Below are 19,143 nucleotides of genomic sequence, written 5' to 3' on the forward strand. Positions count from 1 at the left end.
ATATCTTCTTTTCTCTTCAATAGAAGAAAGTCAACCAGGTTTCAAACAAGCGACCTGGACAGTGACCAATAAGGGATTTAAGTTACCTCACAAAAAATAATTATTTACTAATTACATCTTAAAAATTATATTTAAATTACTTTGTCCCAAAAGTAAATACATTTTTCAATAAGTAATTGAATTTCTTGACTCAAATCTACCTAAAATCTTTTTAAAAATTGAAATGAAACTTTATAAATTTGGGTCAAACAGGAACTTTTAGTTTTTTTGTGTGTTTTTTTTTATAATAAGCATGCATAAAACTCAAAATGTTTCCAATTAATGACACCATATTTCATATAGGCCATATATTGAGACATTTCTTATCTTATTTTAAGTGCCAAACATGTGTAATTGTTAAAATCTAATATTCTTTAGGGAGACATGGTGGCTCAGTGGTTAGCACTGTCGCCTCACAGCAAGAAGGTCACTGGTTGAAGTCCCGGCTGGACCAGTTGGTGTTTCTGTGTGGAGTTTGCATGTTCTCCCTGTGTTGGTGTGGCTTTCCTCTGGGTGCTCCGATTTCCCATACAGTCCTAACACATGTGCAATAGGTGAATTGAATAAACTAAATTGGCCGAAGTGTACACTCAAAAAAATCAACTAGGCATGTATTGGATTTACAAAATAAAAATTTGTCAGATTGAAAAGAACAAATCAAGTTTACGTATGTTAAATGATTAATTCATGTTATTTGAAACTGAATCAAGAAATATTCAAATGAATTTGATCAGAACATGTTGATTCAATGAGACTGAGACGCTTCAAATCGACAACTCTCACTCTGGAGAGTCACTTCGCGCATATCAGTAGGTGGCGGTAGTGCGTTTGGATGTCACCATACGAAAACAACAAGAAGAAGTATCACCGCGTGTTTTCGGCACAGTCTTGGTTTTCCCAAGAGCTTGAATGTTATGCATGTTATGTTGTTGGCTATATGTTTCCTATACATTTTATACTTTTACATTTTGAATAGGAGTACCAAAGTTAAGAAAGCTGTTTAAACTCAATTGGTAAAAAAAAATGATGTTAACGTCCTACAGGTATTGCTTGGGGATCAGTTTTCTTAAGAGCCAAGGTTATTTTGTTGGCTAAATGTTTCTTATACATTTTATATTACATATTACAATTTTGGATATTATATAACATTTTGCATCAGAATATTAAAGAAGAAATTTGTTTAAATGTGATTGGTGCCTGCTAAAGGCTATAATAATAAAAAAAATATATATTTATATATATATATATATATATATATATATATATATATATATATATATATATATATATAACATGTTTTCTGTCCTTTTTGTGTTGAATTACTTAATTTTAAATCTTGCTTCATAGTATTGTAATTTAGAAAAATGTCATTTAAACAACAGGGCGAGGCAGTGGGTAGCACGTTCGCCTCACAGCAAGAAGGTCGCTGGGTCGCTTGTTCGAACCTTGGCTCAGTTGGCGTTTCTGTGTGGAGTTTGTGTGGGTTTCCTCCAGGTGCTCTGGTTTCCCCCACAGTCCAAAGACATGTGGTACAGGTGAATTGGGTAGGCTAAATTGTCCGTAGTGTATAAAAAATTGTGTTTGTGAATGTTTCCCAGATGGGTTGCGGCTGGAAGGGCATCCGCTGCGTAAAAAACTTGCTGGATAAGTTGGCGGTTCATTCCGCTGTGGCGACCCCGGATTAATAAAGGGACTAAGCCGACAAGAAAATGAATGAATTTAAACAACAACATTGAACAAGAGATTTACTAGCTGATTTAACAAGACATACTTTTGTTAAAGTAAAGCTTTAGTGTTACATTAAGTAAATTAGAATCATTTTAATTAGAATAACACAATACAAACATTTTGAGTCAATTAGTTGCAAAGAAGTTAGACTGACATATTGAAACCATGTTTTATCTACAAATGTGCTTTGTGTTCATACAACATGTTCAAAGCAGTTCAGGTTTACTCGATTGGATTAGATGCATAAAGGGTGCCACGATTAAATCATGTTCATTCAACAGTTTTTTTTTTTTGAGTGTACGAGTGTGAATAAGAGTGTACACAACAACTACTCTGTTTTACTAGATGTAGCTTATATTTTCATGAAATAATTTCTCACTAAATTTGAATCTACTTAAAGTCCTTATAAATCTCAATGCAAAGACAATAGAAATTCTGAGAGTCAAACGGGAACCTTCAGTTTTTAAAACATTAAACATACATACAACTCAGAATGTTTTAAATTAATGACACCAAATTTAATATACCATATATTGATCACTTTCTAATTTTATTGTAAGTGCCGAACATGTGTAATTGTTAAATTTGAATATTCTTTAGTTGCAAACTTGGGTTATGATGCAAAATAATTCAGCTAATAATTCAGGAGGTCTAATAATTCTGACTTCAACTGTAATTAATTACACCCAGCACTGTAAATATATGTACCTGAGCTTTATCTTTGACAATATTGTAGCGCTCCTGCAAGTCCTGAATCTCCAGCTGGGTGACATAGTGTTCAGCCATGTTGGATCCCTTCATGGATATGACGTCCAAGACGCTGTTGTGACTCAAAACGTCTTCTAAGAGCAGCTGAAATGAGGAGAATGTTTATGAGACAGGACTGACAAGTACTAGGATATAATGACTTAGTTTTGACAATAATGCCGTACTTTGGCTTTGCCCAGATTGGTGGTTTTGTCTCTCATCTCCGAACACTGTTTATCCGCTGAGCTTAAAGTCTCCTCCACAGTTTCCATCCAGCTTACAAACTGGCGCACGTCCTCCTGGTAACTGGTCCATTGGGATAGAGCGCCTTCCAGTTGACTGTCAAACCCAAATACAATTAATTTAAAGGGGACCAACTATATTACGCCCCTTTTTACAAGATGTACAATACATGTCTGATGTCCACAGAGTTTGTACGCTCAAAACAAAACACACAAATAATGTTTTAGAACTCTTTGAAACTGACCCTTTTAGGCTTTAATCTTAATCGTGTCATTTTAGTGACTGTCGCTTTAAATTCAAATGAGATTGTGCTCCATGCTCTCTTTTTTAAAAATAGCCTTTGACAGGTACAATGTAAAACATCTAATGGTGGACGGCTGCTTCTCACTCAGGGATGTCTATGATAATGAGCTAGAGATCATCACTAATGGGCGGGGCTTTCCCCTCTGATGACACATATAAAGAGAGAATGTCAATCAAAGTGTTTCTGCAGTTTTTATCAAGTGTGATTATTAAAAAATGGAATTAATTAATTTTTACCATTAGAAGCTGGTGATATTCACATACTGTTGCCACACAACTGTGTTTAAACCCTTTAAAGTGATTTTTGCATAGTAGGTAATGTTTAAAATAATACTACTTTAATAAAGTCAGATCATTCAATTTCAGCATTACAGTTTTACTACAACTTGTGTTTATAGGGTTCCAGAATTGGCTATACGTGGTTTTATATGCCTAGCGTACATGTCTTTTGATCAAGCCAGTTTTGGAATGATTTCAGTGTTATCATTTATTTGTTATGAATGTGAACTTTGAACTACATACACCTAGTTACAAATAAAACGTGAAAATAAAAATGAGATGAAGCCACTTTCACTTGTGATCGTTCAAATTATATATTAGATTGTATTTTATACTTTTATATTATAAAAAGATTATATATAAACATACAAATACCAGTCTACAATTAAATATATATTTAAATAATCTATAAATAAAACAATAAACCCATGAATATATTGCGTTCTGCTCTATTTTCACAAATATAAATATGTATGACAAATTCTAACTTTTAATCTTAGTTGGGTTTTTTGGTTATGGATGGATGAATGGATAGATAGATGATGATGTAGATAGATAGATAGATAGATAGATAGATAGATAGATAGATAGATAGATAGATAGATAGATAGATAGATAGATAGATAGATAGATAGATAGATAGATAGATAGATAGATAGATAGATAGATAGATAGATAGATAGATAGATGATAGATAATTTATAGATAGATAGACAGACAGACAGACAGACAGACAGACAGACAGACAGACAGACAGACAGACAGACAGACAGACAGATAGACAGACAGACAGACAGACAGAGATAGATAGATAGACAGACAGACAGACAGACAGACAGACAGACAGACAGACAGACAGACAGACAGACAGACAGACAGACAGACAGACAGACAGATAGATAGATAGATAGATAGATAGATAGATAGATAGATAGATAGATAGATAGATAGATAGATAGATAGATAGATAGATAGAAAGATAGATAGAAAGATAGAAAGATAGATTAGATAATATAATGTAATATAAACTTAATAATAAATTGCTTTCAGCTATACATTTTTTTATTATAAATAACTATAAATTAATATTTATTATAGCAAATATGCTATAGTTATTTAAAAAAGATTGTAAACACCCTTAGCTTTAATTTTTCTTATGACGTTTTGACTTGTTTAATTGTGGTCTTCTTTTAACCAAATACAGTAAATGTTCAGTATTTTTTAATAAGCCCACACAGACCTTTTGCATTGTATAGATGCTGACAGCAGTCCATCCCAGGAGTCCTTGAGGTCCTCGATTTGCTGGCGGACGAGCGGGACCCCATCAGCGGAGGTGTTCCTTTGGACAGACTCTCCTCTGGTCAGCAGCATCTTCAGTTGGATTTCCTTCTCTTGACGGGCTGTAAGTAAAGCCTGGAAAATAACAGTCATTCATTATTCATTACATGCAAATGAGGGCCGTGACATCCAGTGGTGGACAGTGACTGAGCTTGTTTACTTCACTAATGTATTTAATGATTCAAATGATTCTTTCGGAGCAATTCTGAAGTTAACAACTCACTGATTCAAATTATCCTTTCAGAACGATTCTGCAGTTAACAGCTCACTGAATAAAATGAACATTTCGGAATGACTCACTGATTCAAATGAACCTTTCAGAGTGATTCTGTGGTTAACGACTCACTGATTCAAACGATCCATTCAGAGCAATTCTGCAATTAACGACTCACTGATTCAAATGATGCATTCAGAGCGATTCTGTGGTTAACTTACTGATTCAAAATATCCCTTCAGTGTGATTCTGCAGTTAACTCACTGATTCATAATATCCTTTGTGAGCGATTCTGCAATTAAAGACTCACTGATTTAAATTATCCTTTCAGAGCAATTCTGAGGTTAACGACTTACTGATTCAAATGATCCTTTTAGAACGTTTCTGCAGTTAACAACTCACTGATTAAAATGAACCTTTCAGAACGATTCCATGGTTAACGACTTACTGATTCAAATTAACCTTTCAGAGTGATTCTGTGGTTGACTCACTGAATCAAATGATCCATTAAAAGCGATTCTGCAGTTAACAACTCACTGATTTAAATGATACATTCAGAGCGATTCTGCGGTTAACGACTCACTGATTTAAATTATACATTCAGAGCGATTCTTTGGTCAACGACTCACTGATTTAAATTATACATTCAGAGCGATTCTGCGGTTAACGACTCACTGATTTAAATTATACATTCAGAGCGATTCTTTGGTCAACGACTCACTGATTCAAATGAACCATTAAGAGCGATTCAGCAGTTAACAAATCACTGATTCAAAACATCCTTTTAGTGTGATTTTGTGGTTAATGACTCACTGATTCAAATCATCCTTTCAAAGTGATTCTGCATCGATGTTTCATTTTATTTTTTTATTTTTAAGTTTTACAGTTATCCATTCAGAAAACGGCAGGGAAGTTTGTGCGGATGTGTATTATTAACCTCTAGTTTGATCATCCTGCTATCCAGCACGTTTTTGTCTGCGGTGGGAGTGCAGTAGGTTTGCAGCATGTGACTGGTGTCGGACACCCAGTTCTGCAGCTCCTTCAGGCCCTGAGAGAACAGCTGGTGCTCAGACACCACACGCTCAATTCTGGAGGCTTTCTCCTATTGGAAAAACACCAAACAAACAGATTAACCCACACTTGCTTTGACATAAAGGGACTGTAAATGAAAACAAGGGGTTCATACTACACAATCATAACATACATCATAGTAATTAATTGATCAGTAAAGGGAAGCATCTTAATAGAAATATTAAATGGGTTAAAAGGAAAGCAACAGCACTTTTATAGTCATGTTGTCTATGTATGTATTGGGTTTGGATGATTTTCTTCTTTGTTTATTAGTAAATACAGGAACAGTAGGCTGCAAAAATGTCAACTTACATTGCCGTTAATATGCCTTTTTCTGTGCAACAAATGCATATTATAGATAAATTATGAAGTGAAACTTAAATACAAGGTGAAAGTAACATTTAAAAATATTTGTTCTGAAGGTTATTTATGACTAATATGTTAAATGACTCTATATTAAGCTTCCAGGGTCCTTCACCATACTATAAATGAAATCCCAAGGGCTGTGTGTGAAAAAAGAGAACTATTTTAGAGCTGTTGGTCTGGTTAGTCACTAGCTATGTTTCCATCTAAAGATGCAAATTAAATTGATGCACAAAACTGGAATGTGACATAAAAGACGTGCGAATGAAGCAGCGTTTCCATCCAACAAGTCAAACAAAATCGTCACTTCCTGATTAACTGGCGCCAAATATCAACAGTAAAAACAGAATTTGCTGTGGTACGAGAAGCTGCGTGAATCTTTTCCTTATTTAATAAATGCGCCCAAGTGTGCCACACGCCTGCTTTTGAGTGACGCTCCTGGTCATTAGATCGCCCCCTGGGGGCTGGCTGCAGTACAAGTCATAAACCCCGTCTTCTCCGTGTTAATGACTCTTTTAATGCGCACACAAGAATTTGTTCAGTAAAAGTGTTTTCATCGTAGCTTATGCGCATCTTTTCTTATCGAATAAAAAGATTGTCCTGCTCAGTTATGCGCATGTTTTTTATTTGCATTTATTAAAATTTATGCACGTCTTGGCATTTCCATCAACCATTTTTTAATACATATATCCTAAATGTGCATAAAAATAGGTGGTAACACTTTATTTTGATGGTCTATTTGAGTATTATTAGACTATCTGCTTAATATCTGCTGATATTGCTCCTTCAACAGACATTTAACTGACTATAAGAAACTTTGCAAGTACATGTCAACTTACACTAACACTAACCCCAACCTAACAGTCTACTTATTATCTGTTGAGAATTAGTTGGCATGTAGATGCAATATGACTAAAATGGGTGGATGGAAAAATAGCTACTGACTTCAGTAAAAAAATCATATTAAATGTAAACATTTTAGTATATAAAAGTACATCAAAAATACAGATACCACAATTGCATTAGATGATAACAATGTCAGATGTTGATTAAAAAAAAATAAAACAGTGTAATGGCAGCTATTCTTTCCTGGTTGAAATTACATAAGAAGTTCTAGAAAAATAATAATATTAATATTAATAATATTAATTTTATAAATGAAAAAAACGTGTGTTTTATTTATTTAGTGTTTTATTTATTTAGATTTACTGTTTATAATTAGATATAATTTGTTAACTATACTATACTATCATTTTCTTGTCAGCTTAATCCCTTTATTATCAAGGGGTCACCACAGTGGAATGAACCGCCAACTTATCCAGCATGTTTTTATGCAGCAGATGCCCTTCCAGCCGCAACCCATCTCTGGGAAACATCCACACACACAAATTTATACACTATGGACAATTTCGCCTACCCAATTCACCTGTACCGCATGTGTTTGGAGTATGGGGGAAACCGGAGCACCCGGAGGAAACCCACGCGAAGGCAGGGAGAACATGCAAACTCCACACAGAAACGCCAACTGAGCCGAGGTTCGAATCAGTGACCCAGCGAACCTTCTTGCTGTCTGGCGACAGCACTACCTACTGCGCCACTGCGTCGCCAACTATACTATTTTTAATATAAAAACATATTAAATAACAACATTTTATAATAAATTAAACATCAAAAGTACTTTAATTTAATATACAATTTTTTAAACACAACTAATTATAAAATAAACACTAATAAAAATTTAGCTTCAAGAAATACAGATTCCACAATTGCTTTAGATGAATTAAAAAAATAATAATAATTAATTTATCTATTAATATATTTTTACGTAAAATTAAATAAAATTATAAACAATTAATAATAGAAATTAATTATTAAAATTTAATTAAATTGGAAAAATAAAATTGACATTTTTTGAAGTTTACTGTTTCCATCAGACACCATTTGGTTAAAAAGACATTATTTAAAAAATAAGAAAAGCTAAATAAATGAAAAATGTAATATAAAATGTATATAAATCAACTAATACTATAAAACAGGGCTGTTTTATTAGTTTATCATGGGGGTCAGTTCATAAAAAGCGTTAGAATTGAGGGGCCGGAAAGATATAACTTGCAATATAAGTGATGACACAACAGCATATATACGCCCATATGTTGTGCTCCTTAAGACACCCATGTTGGCTTTTTCTACATTAAAAGTTAATATGTTCATATATACATAATCATTTTAATAATTTGTAATAATTCGTCTAATGTATCTTTTGTTTACATAGCACTGAAAGCCACGCACAACTCTCACCACTACAGTGTGAGATCATTTCTACTGTGTGTGCCTGGAGGGCGCGAGTGTGTCGAGTGCATGCACCACTCCCAATATGTGCACGTCAAGATAAATAATTATCTTGCGGGCAGAAACGGCCTTCTGCTATAGTTAATCCAGTGTGCGTGCGTATTAGCCTCGGTATAAGTTCGGAACTTTAAACTAGCGCACAGGTGGCATAACTTTGTTTAGTTGCAGCAGTTTTGTTCCTCGCAACAGAAACGCGACATTGAGAAGGCTTTATGGTTAATTAACAGTAATGAATTAAATCATGGTTAATAGTGAAATCGGCAAATCATTGCATCCCTATTAACAATAGCCCCTTTCACACAGTGATACCGGTAAATATCTGGAAAATTTCCGGAACGACTTTACCGGTATATTCAAAAAAGCGCTGTTCACACAGGCGGGGACGTTACAGAAATTTTCCGGAAAAGAGCATTCACACATCCATTCCAAAATACCGGTAAATTCTGACATCATTCACCACAAATGAGCTTTAAACGGCTGCGCTTGTGTTTGTAAACATTTGACTAAATTACAAACTCTGTGGATGATCAATATTGTGAACAACTTTCGCAGGATCACTTTCGCATGTCGAGATGTTCATAATATGTGCGTGTGCAGGCGCTCACAGGCTGTTTCACAGGCACACGCAAAGCTTGAAGGTAAACAAACAACGGCTTATCATGAGCATCTCATCGATGATTATTTACACAGTTGGCATTAAGAAGAACATATAAACGTGATCTGACTAACTTCTAGCAGCTAAATGTGTCTGGAAAAATATTCAAAGACTTTTATTTTCATAAACCGCACGGACGTGAATGTGTCTGACTGTTCTGATTAGCTAAAGCAGACGTCTCACGTCAGCACGTTCTAGACGTGCACGCGCTTATTACGGCAATCTTCCTTCTGCATTCACACAGCGCAGCATTCCGGCAGATTTCCGGTAATGTTACAACTTCTTTTTCCGGAAAATAGCCAGAACGAATTTACCGGTATTTTCAAAAAGGACCTGTTCACACATACAACCTTTCCGAAAGGTCTGTATGTGTGAAAGGGGCTATTATTAGTACCTCTTCTACAAACATCCAAATGTTTTCGGCTGCCCTTGCGACTCGCTTAATGTTAGGTGCGCAGCCTTTAACTGCAGCTCCTGCTGTATTGAATAGACGCACATACCTTCCTAACTATAGCCACCGTTTTTCGAAGGAACTAAATTTATTTTTGATGTCTTGGTCACATTATTTGTAGGGCCGGAACAAATTGCCTTGGGGGCCAGGATCGGCTAGCGGGCCGCCGATGAATAGCCCTGCTATGAAATTTATCATAATAATATTTAAATATAAATACTTCATATTTATATAAAGACTTAAATTTTAAATTAATTTACATTTTTATCAGAGACTGTTTGTAAGAAGGACATAAACACTGGCTTAGCCTGATGAACCTTTTAAAGCATTCTAAAGGCATTTTTCAGACACAGCCCTTATTGTACAGTGCATATAGTTTGTGGCCCTACATTAGCGTCAGTTACCCAGCAGGCAGGCAGGCAGACAGACGGGACGTTACCTTGGTCAGGTTGCTTAAAGCTAGGTACTGAGCAGAGAGCTGCGAGACACGGTGCACAAAGCCCTTTCCGGCCGTGTGTCCGTCCCACAGCTGCTGGGCCTTCTCCCGCAACCTGAGCAGCTGAGGCTCCTTAGAGGCTAATTCCTCTAGCAGAGACTGAAAGCACAGGCACATTAGCACACAGCAGCATCACACACACATACACACACAGATCTGCATTAAGACTGTTAATGAAGCAACATGGCTGAGCATGAACAGGACAGATATTAAGACAGGGGAAGAGCGGTGTTAGCATGAGCATGGCAGAGATTAAAGCAGGTTAAGGCATGACATGAATGCATGTTTGCATGAAAGCAATTTGACATCAAAGTCAACATGAAATTAATTGCAATATATGTAGATAGATGGATACCATTCATAACATTCAGATCCCATTTTGTGAAAAGACATTTCAATATATTAAAGGTATGCAAGTTTAACACCCAGTGGTTGAACTAGGTATTTGCAATCCTGGATGAAAACACATTTTCAATCTGTCCCTCCTCTGACGACTCCACGCAAGCACAGGTTGCCAGATTGATGACAACAACAGGGGCAAGCCTGACTATCAAGACATATTCGCCGGCAGCTAGCTCTCTGCAACTCTCACATGGTCGCCCACTGAAGCTAAGCAGGGCTGCGCCCGGTCAGTACCTGGATGGGAGACCACATGGGAAAGCTAGGTTGCTGCCGGAAGTGGTGTTAGTGAGGCCAGCAGGGGGCGCCCAACCTGCGGTCTGCGTGGGTCGTAATGCCCCAGTATAGTGACGGGTACGCTATACTGCTCAGTGAGCGCCGTATTTCAGATAAGACGTTAAACCGAGGTCCCGACTCTCTGTGGTCGTTAAAAATCCCAGGATGTCCTTCGAAAAGAGTAGGGGTTTAACCCCGGCAACCTGGCCAAATCTGCCCACTGGCCTCTGTCCATCATGGCCTCCTAACCATGCCCATATTTAATTGGCTCATCACTGTCTCCTCTCCACCAATCAGCTGGTGTGTAGTGTGCGGTCTGGCGCAAAATGGCTGCCATCGCGTCATCCAGGTGGATGCTGCACACTGGTGGTGGATGAGAAGATCCCCCCCCATTGTGTAAAGCTCTTTGAGTGCCCAGAAAAGCGCCATATAAATGTAAGGAATTATTATTATTATTATTATTATTATTAAGGCTGCTTAGAACCTTTTTATAACTAAAAGCAACGGCACATGATAGAGGAATTATTTTCATATTAAAAAGAGTTTTTGTCCCAACCAACACCTCAAATTTATGTTTTAGAAATGGCTTCTATTAAAGCTCAAGTACACCTCAGCTCAAGTACACCTCATGTGCTTTATTCAATGCTAAATGCAAACAAGGTGAGTTTAAATAACATGTTACATGACATTTATTTCCATACTACTGAAACCAGCAACAAATAGTTCACCTCAGATCTTGAAAATAAAATAAACCTCTTGAAATTGAACTTTAGAACTGTGACTCAAAACCAAGCATCTAATCATGTTAAAAAGGTTTAATATGTATTATTTAGATTCTAAACCTTACCATTTCATTGGAGTGCAGTGAGTGCACTATTCTGTGCTTCTAAATGATTGTATTTAAATTTCTGTCGTGTTTCGTCTGGTGCAAACAGCCAAATTGCTCATCACTGCAAATCTATATATATATATATATATATATATATATATATATATATATATATATATATATATATATATATATATATATATATATATATATRTGTGTGTGTGTGTGTGTGTGTGTRTATATATATATATATATATATATATATATATATATATATATATATATATATATATATATATATATATATATATATATATATATATATATATATACACACACACACAGTTGAAGTCAGAATTATTAGCCCCCCTTTTGATTTTTTTTCTCTTTTAAATATTTTCCAAATGATTTTTAACAGAGCAAGGAAATTTTCACAGTATGTCTGATAATATTTTTTCTTCTAGAGAAAGTCTTATTTCATTTATTTTGGCTACAATGAAGGCAGTTATTAATTTATTTATTTTTTTATTTTGGGACAAAATTATTAGCCCCTTTTTTTTCGATAATCTACAGAACAAACCATTGTTATAAAATAACTTGCCTAATTACCTTAACCTGTCTAGTTCACCTTATTAACCCAGTTAAGCCTTTAAATGTCACTTTAGGCTGTATAGAAGTGTCTTGAAAATATCAAGTAAAATATTATTTACTGACATCATGGCAAAGATTAAAATAAATTAGTTATTAGAAATGAGTAATTAAAACTATTATGCTTAGAAATGTGCTGAAACAATCTTCCCTCTGTTAAACAGAAATTGGAGAAAAAAATAAACAGGGGCCCTAATAATTCAGGGGGGCTAATAATTCTGACTTCAACTGTATATATTAGCAATGATGAGCAATTGGGCTGTTTGCACCAGTTTATCAGCTCAATATACTGTATCTATGTGACTATATGACCTAGTAAACTGTGTTTGTCTGCCTGTGAATACACACACACACACACACACACACACACACACACACACACACACACACACACACACACACACACACACACACACACACACACAGATCAGCTAGAATGAGATGAGTATGACTGGCTCTTCCGCTGATGTATGCATATGAACTGAGCCGCACTTGATTGTGCTCTACTGTACCTGTAACCTGTGCAGCTCCTGTTTCTTAGCTGTGAGGTCCTGCAGTCGACTGCTGCTCTCCTGAACGGCTTCTTCAGTGTCATTCAGCCAGTCCTGAAGGGGCTCCACGCTTGTCTCAAAGTCCCGCATCTGAGCCTGGAGATTCTGCAGCAAGATCATCAATGACACACTAAACTTAAAGAGATGCATACAATTATAATGTAATGTACAGTATAGAATATAAAGTCATGGTGCAGTGGAAAATGAATTAATATTGTGTATGACTCCCATGAGCTTGGAGGACTGCATCCATACTTCTCTGCAATGACTCAAATCACTTATTAATAAAGTCATCTGGAATGGCAAAGGAAGTGTTCTTGCAGGACTCCAAGAGTTCATCAAGATTCTTTGGATTCATCTTCAATGCCTCCTCCTTCATCTTACCCCAGACACGCTCAATAATGTTCATGTCTGATGACTGGGCTGTCCAATCCCGGAGCACCTTGACCTTCTTTGCTTTCATGAATTTTCATGTGGAGGCTGAAGTATGAGAAGGAGCGCTATCCTGCTCGAGAATTTTCCCTCTCCTGTGATTTGTAATGTTAACGGCAGCACAAATGTCTTGATACCTCAGGCTGTAGATGTTGCCTCCACTCTGCAGATCTCTCACACGCCCCCATACTGAGTGTAACCCCAAACCATGATTTTTCCTTTACCAAACTTGACTGATTTCTCTGAGAATCTTGGGTCCATGCTGGTTCCAGTAGGTCTTCTGCAGTATTTGTGATGATTGGGATGCAGCTCAACAGATTCATCTAAAAATATCTACCTTCTGTCACTTTTCTGAACGATCAACTAGAAGTCAAGTTATTATTTGTTGCTCTTACAACTGGGATTGACGACAATACTTTTATCAGGTACTAGTGTACTTAATAACCTTCTTAATAAACTTCTGTGGAGAACACGCCCATGGATGAATTGTACTGTATGTTAATTTTTTTATTCTGACTATATATGTGGTTTATTTAATTGTCTGTTTTTCTCTCAGCTTTGTTTCAAACATAAAATCTTTTTTTTTTTACTCCGGATTTTAATTAGTTTACAAATTTGTAAAATTTACAAATTTTAATTAGTACAAATTGGTGAAAGATTTTTAAAACGCTTTTAAGATGCATTAAAATGTATTACTTAAGATAAAAAAAGTGCAATAATACATACATTGTTGGCATAATAATGTTTCAGAATTGGGTTTATGGATAAAACAAGAATAAAAAAGGACTAGTCAGTGGGGTGAGATAAATAAATCTGTTTTACAATAGTATTTTTTCTTGTTTGAACCTTCATAGTACATTCAGATGCACTATGTGTTTTTAGTAAGAAGATTTAAAAGGGATAGTTCCCCCAAAATGGAAAATTACTGTTTACTCACCTTCACCTGGTTCCAAACCTTGGAATGTTTGTTTCCGGTTGAACACAAAAGATATTTTGAAGAACTCTGAAAACCTGTAACCATTGACTTCCATAGTAGGAAAAGGAAATACTATGGAAGTCAATGGTTACAGGTTTTCAGCATTCTTCAAAATATCTTCTTTAGTGTTCAACAGAAGAAAGTAACTCTGTAAAGGATGAGTATACGAGGACAGAATTTTCATATGTGGGTAAACTATCCCTTTAAATTAAAATTCATGTATTCTAGTTTTGGGTGTTAGTTGAACAGATAAGCAGTTGTGTGTGAATGGTGACACCTGTAAGGCGTTCTCTCTCTGGTGCAGGTTGGTCATGAGTGTTTTCCAGTCTTCTCTGGCTGAGTTGATTTTAGCTCTGACTGACTCCACTCTGTCTTTAGCAGCGATGCTCATCAGCAGCTCTCCACTTGCCGCCACTGTGTTCAGTTTACCCTGGCCTTGCTCTCGGTCACTCAGAAACTCCTGCAATGAAACAGGCTCAGCTATCAGCTAGAATCTGGACCAAACAAAAATGAGAAATCGATAAAACGTTACCTGGATCTTCTGCAGGCTGGACGATGCCTCAGCCAGATTCTGAGGCACGTCAAAACACTTGGCTGTATTGATTTTGGCATTGACCAGCCACTGCTGGAAGTCTCGAAAAGCAGCACGAAACCTCTGCTCCAGCAGCTTTTCCTTTCCCTGACACTCTCGAGACGCCTGGAGACTGAGACTACAGCCAAGAGGAGAGAGAGAGAGGTTAAAAACTACACACACAGATAAAGAACATTTTACATGCATCCAAAATTATACAATTTGTTTTACTATTGATTATTTGTGTTAATCTTACCAAATATGAATTATAATATGCATAGGTATGTACATATTTATATGTTTTTATGTACAGTTTATATGTATGTATGTATTTGAATGTATATATATTTTTCTCCCTCTTTATATCTTATTGTTTCATTTATAAACAGAAAATAAAATAAAATAAAATTAAATTAAATTAAATTAAATTAAATTAAATTAAATTAAATTAAATTAAATTAAATTAAATTAAATTAAATAAATAAATAAATTATCTGTATCAGTATTAGTATCTGTATTGGATACGACTTCTGGTTTTCACCCAAAATTAGATAAAAATATCAGCAAAATTCTATATTGTGCATTTCTATTAATATCGGTATCACTATCAATATCTGTATTGGCCACGACTACTATCTATTGACCAAAATTAAATAATAAATATTGACAAAAATTCAATATTACACATCTCTATAATTATTGGTAGCAGCATGAATCCAATATTGTGGATTTCTTTTCTTTTTTTATTAGAATATGCAAAAAGGTACATAAATTGGGATCATACAAATACAAGTGTGTGTGTGTGTGTGTGTGTGTGTGTGTGTGTGTGTGTGTGTGTGTGTGTGTGTGTGTGTGTGTGTGTGTGTGTGTGTGTCCATGTAAAGGTAACTTGGTGGAAAGGTCAGATTACATACATTAGGAACAATATCAGCCAATAAATGAAGCAAGTATCGCAGATATAAGTAAAACAGATAGAAAGAAACCAGTCAGAGTTAGGGAGTAACAACAATGCTTAGTAATGTATGACAGTAAAAAAAGAAAGAAAGGACAACAGTAATAATAACTGACAATGATAATAAATCACAAGTACTACACCAACTACTACAACAGAAAGTTACTTATATTACAACTACTATTGCTGCTACTACAGTCACAACCACAACTATTGCTACTATAGTGTCTACTACTGCTGATACTGCCACAACAATGACTACCACTACTGATACTACTACAGCGTCTGCTACAACTAATACAACGTCTACTACTACTACTACTACTACTACTACCGCAAGCACTGCTACTACTACATCTACATCAACGACATCTACTACTGGTACTACTACACCAACAACGATTACTACTGCTACAACGACACTTTTACTACTTCTGCTACCACTATACCAACGAAATCAACTACTACAGGAACTACTACCTCAATAAATCACAATTACAATCGATACTACTAAAATGAGTACTACTACAACACCAACAACGACTACTACCACTACTGCTACAACGACACCTTTATTACTTCTGCAACCACTATACCAACTTCATCAACTACTACAGGAACTAATACTTTAATAATCATATTGTGGATTTCTATTGTTATTGGTATCACACATTTATTTTTAATAAATAAATATATCAATACATAAATATAATGTATCAGAAATGGATCTATGTATCAGGGTTAAAAAAAATAAGCACTTCTGTAACCAGTTTTACCAGATTTCAATGCACTAAATATCTAAAATAGATTTATTTTTGTTTAAAGCAAGTAAATGGGATAAAAATGTATTGATATCTCTTTACTGTCCAAGTACAGGTATGAAATCATGTTGCAATGTTGCAAAATGTCTGCAAAACAATCAATACTAATAATTCTGAGCAGGCAGTGTTGTAAAATGTGTGGCAATTGCTCTATTACATTAATACGCTGGTCTGTTATTATAATCAATTTTCATTGATTTCTGACTTGGCCACTCCAGATTTGTGGAAAAAACGACTTGTGGTTGTGATTATGAGCCAGATTTTACTTTCATCTAGTTGGGTGTTTCTGAGTGTTATTTTAGTATTCTTTACATATAATTATTGTTTAAATTAGTACATTATTTTATAGCTTTTCATTTTATATGTTCACTTATACTTTTAACAACACTTGTCTGTCTCTGTCTACTGTGAATTCTCACTATAAATAAAACTTAAAACCTGTAAGTGTTGGTGTTGAGCTCTCCTACCTGTTGTATTCTTTAATGAGTGCAGACACTCTTTCAGATTGAGCGCCCAGATCTCTGGAGAACCGGCACAAGTCATTCAGCTGACACTTTAGATTGTCAGACATGGGCTCCACATTCTGCAGAGCTTCCAGGGTGTCCTAAGCCACAAAAAAAGATTAGGTATAGTTAGTAACTATAAAACAAAAAAATAAGTCCTAGCACCTAGCCGATCAGAAATGCGATTTTTTTCAGGAGCTGTTGTGTCCCACTATTAAAACTTGTAGCAACTAAAACATTTAGTTAATTCTGTTTAGAAATTCGGCATTAATTGATGTCAAAGTCACAATTTGATTTAATGGCCAGAAGCTACCACTTTTGGAGAATTAATATCACAAACGTGATGTTTAAATTAACACTTGGAGCATCTATATTACTATTAGTTTTGGCATCAGCTATCAGTCAAATTAGATTAAAAATATCGGCAAAATTGCATATTATGCACCTCTATAGTTATTGGTATCGGCATTGACTACTGACCAAAAAAGATATATAAAAATATGAGCAAATATTGTACATTTCTATTATTGTTGGTGTCAGTAAGGGTATTGGCTACTGGTTATCGGCAAAAATTAGATAAAAAAAAATAGACAAACTTTCAATATTATGCATATCTATAGCTATTGGTATCGTTATCGGTATCTGCGTCGGCTATCAACAAAAATTAGATAAAATATCAGCAAAATCCAATGTTGTGCATTTCTATTATTATCAATATTGGCATTGGCTACTGGCTATCGGCCAAAATTAGATTAAAAATATAAACAAAAATTCAGTATTATGCATATTTATAATTATTGATATCAACTATCGACCAAAATAAAAAAATTATATCAGCAAAATCCAACATTGTGCATTTATATTATCGGTACAGGTGTCAGTATTCACCGGCTACTGGCTATTGTCCAAAACTAGATTAAAAATATAGACAACAATTCTATAATATGCATCTCTATAAATATTGGTATTGGCAGCAGCTATCGACCAAAATTAGACCAAGATATCAGCAAAATCTATTATTGTGCAATCCTATTATTATCGGTATCAGTATTGCATCAGCTGCTGCCTATCAGCAAAAATTAGATTACAAAGCATTGACAAGAATTCAATATTATTCTCCGCTACTGGATATCAACCAAAAAATAAAAATAAAAATACTAGCAAAATATTGTCCATTTTTTATTATTATCAGTATCAATATAGGTATGGGCTACTGGCTATCGGCCAAAATTAGATAAAATATCAACATAATATAATATTGTGCAATTTCATTATTGTCGGTATCAGTATTGGGCACGGCTACTGGCAAGATTGTGCCATTTTTTTTTACTCTTTCAGTATCAGAGTTGGCTACTGGCTATCAGCCCAAATTAGATAAAAATTAAATAAATTTTTTTTAATAAAATTAAAAAAACTATTTAATATTATGGATCTCTATAATTATTGGTATCAGAATCGACTATAGACCAAAATTAGAATAAAATATCTGCAAAATCCAATATTGTGCATCACTATTATTAGAATTATTAGGTATCGGCCAATATTAAAAAAGAAAATCTAGACAAATATTCAATATTATGCATCTAGACAAACATATCAGCAAAATCCAATATTGTGCATTTCTATTATTATCAGTATTGGTATTTCCTGTATTGATTACTGTAATGCTTTGCTGCCTGGGCTTCCCCTAATCAAGTTACAATTAGTACAAAATTCAGCAGCTAGAATTCTGACTAGGACCAGTGCAAGAGAGCACATAACCCCTGTTTTGAAAAATCGGCACTGGCTTCCTGTCAGTTTTCAAACTGATTTTAAAATCCTCATGCTTGCGTACAAGACCTTGGATGGTCTAGCACCACAATATTTATCTGAGCTTTTAATCCTATACACTCCTAGATGTGCTTTACGC

General features: G+C 35.1%; 1 protein-coding gene across 1 annotated transcript in view; it reads right to left on the reverse strand.

Annotated features, from left to right (window-relative positions):
* The window catches only part of syne1b (spectrin repeat containing, nuclear envelope 1b), a 329,470-nt gene that overhangs the window by 165,306 nt on the left and 145,021 nt on the right, over window positions 1-19,143 (reverse strand). The window contains exons 58-66 of the mRNA XM_017351755.4: window positions 17,199-17,335; window positions 14,920-15,097; window positions 14,665-14,847; window positions 12,941-13,084; window positions 10,220-10,375; window positions 5,829-5,993; window positions 4,580-4,752; window positions 2,700-2,853; window positions 2,476-2,619 (exon numbers count right to left, since the gene is read on the reverse strand). Of these exons, the coding sequence (XP_017207244.3) occupies window positions 2,476-2,619; window positions 2,700-2,853; window positions 4,580-4,752; window positions 5,829-5,993; window positions 10,220-10,375; window positions 12,941-13,084; window positions 14,665-14,847; window positions 14,920-15,097; window positions 17,199-17,335 (1,434 nt within the window). The remainder of the gene's footprint in view (window positions 1-2,475; window positions 2,620-2,699; window positions 2,854-4,579; window positions 4,753-5,828; window positions 5,994-10,219; window positions 10,376-12,940; window positions 13,085-14,664; window positions 14,848-14,919; window positions 15,098-17,198; window positions 17,336-19,143) is intronic.

Source organism: Danio rerio, chromosome 17 (assembly GCF_049306965.1).
Source record: "Danio rerio strain Tuebingen ecotype United States chromosome 17, GRCz12tu, whole genome shotgun sequence".
NCBI lineage: Eukaryota > Metazoa > Chordata > Actinopteri > Cypriniformes > Danionidae > Danio > Danio rerio.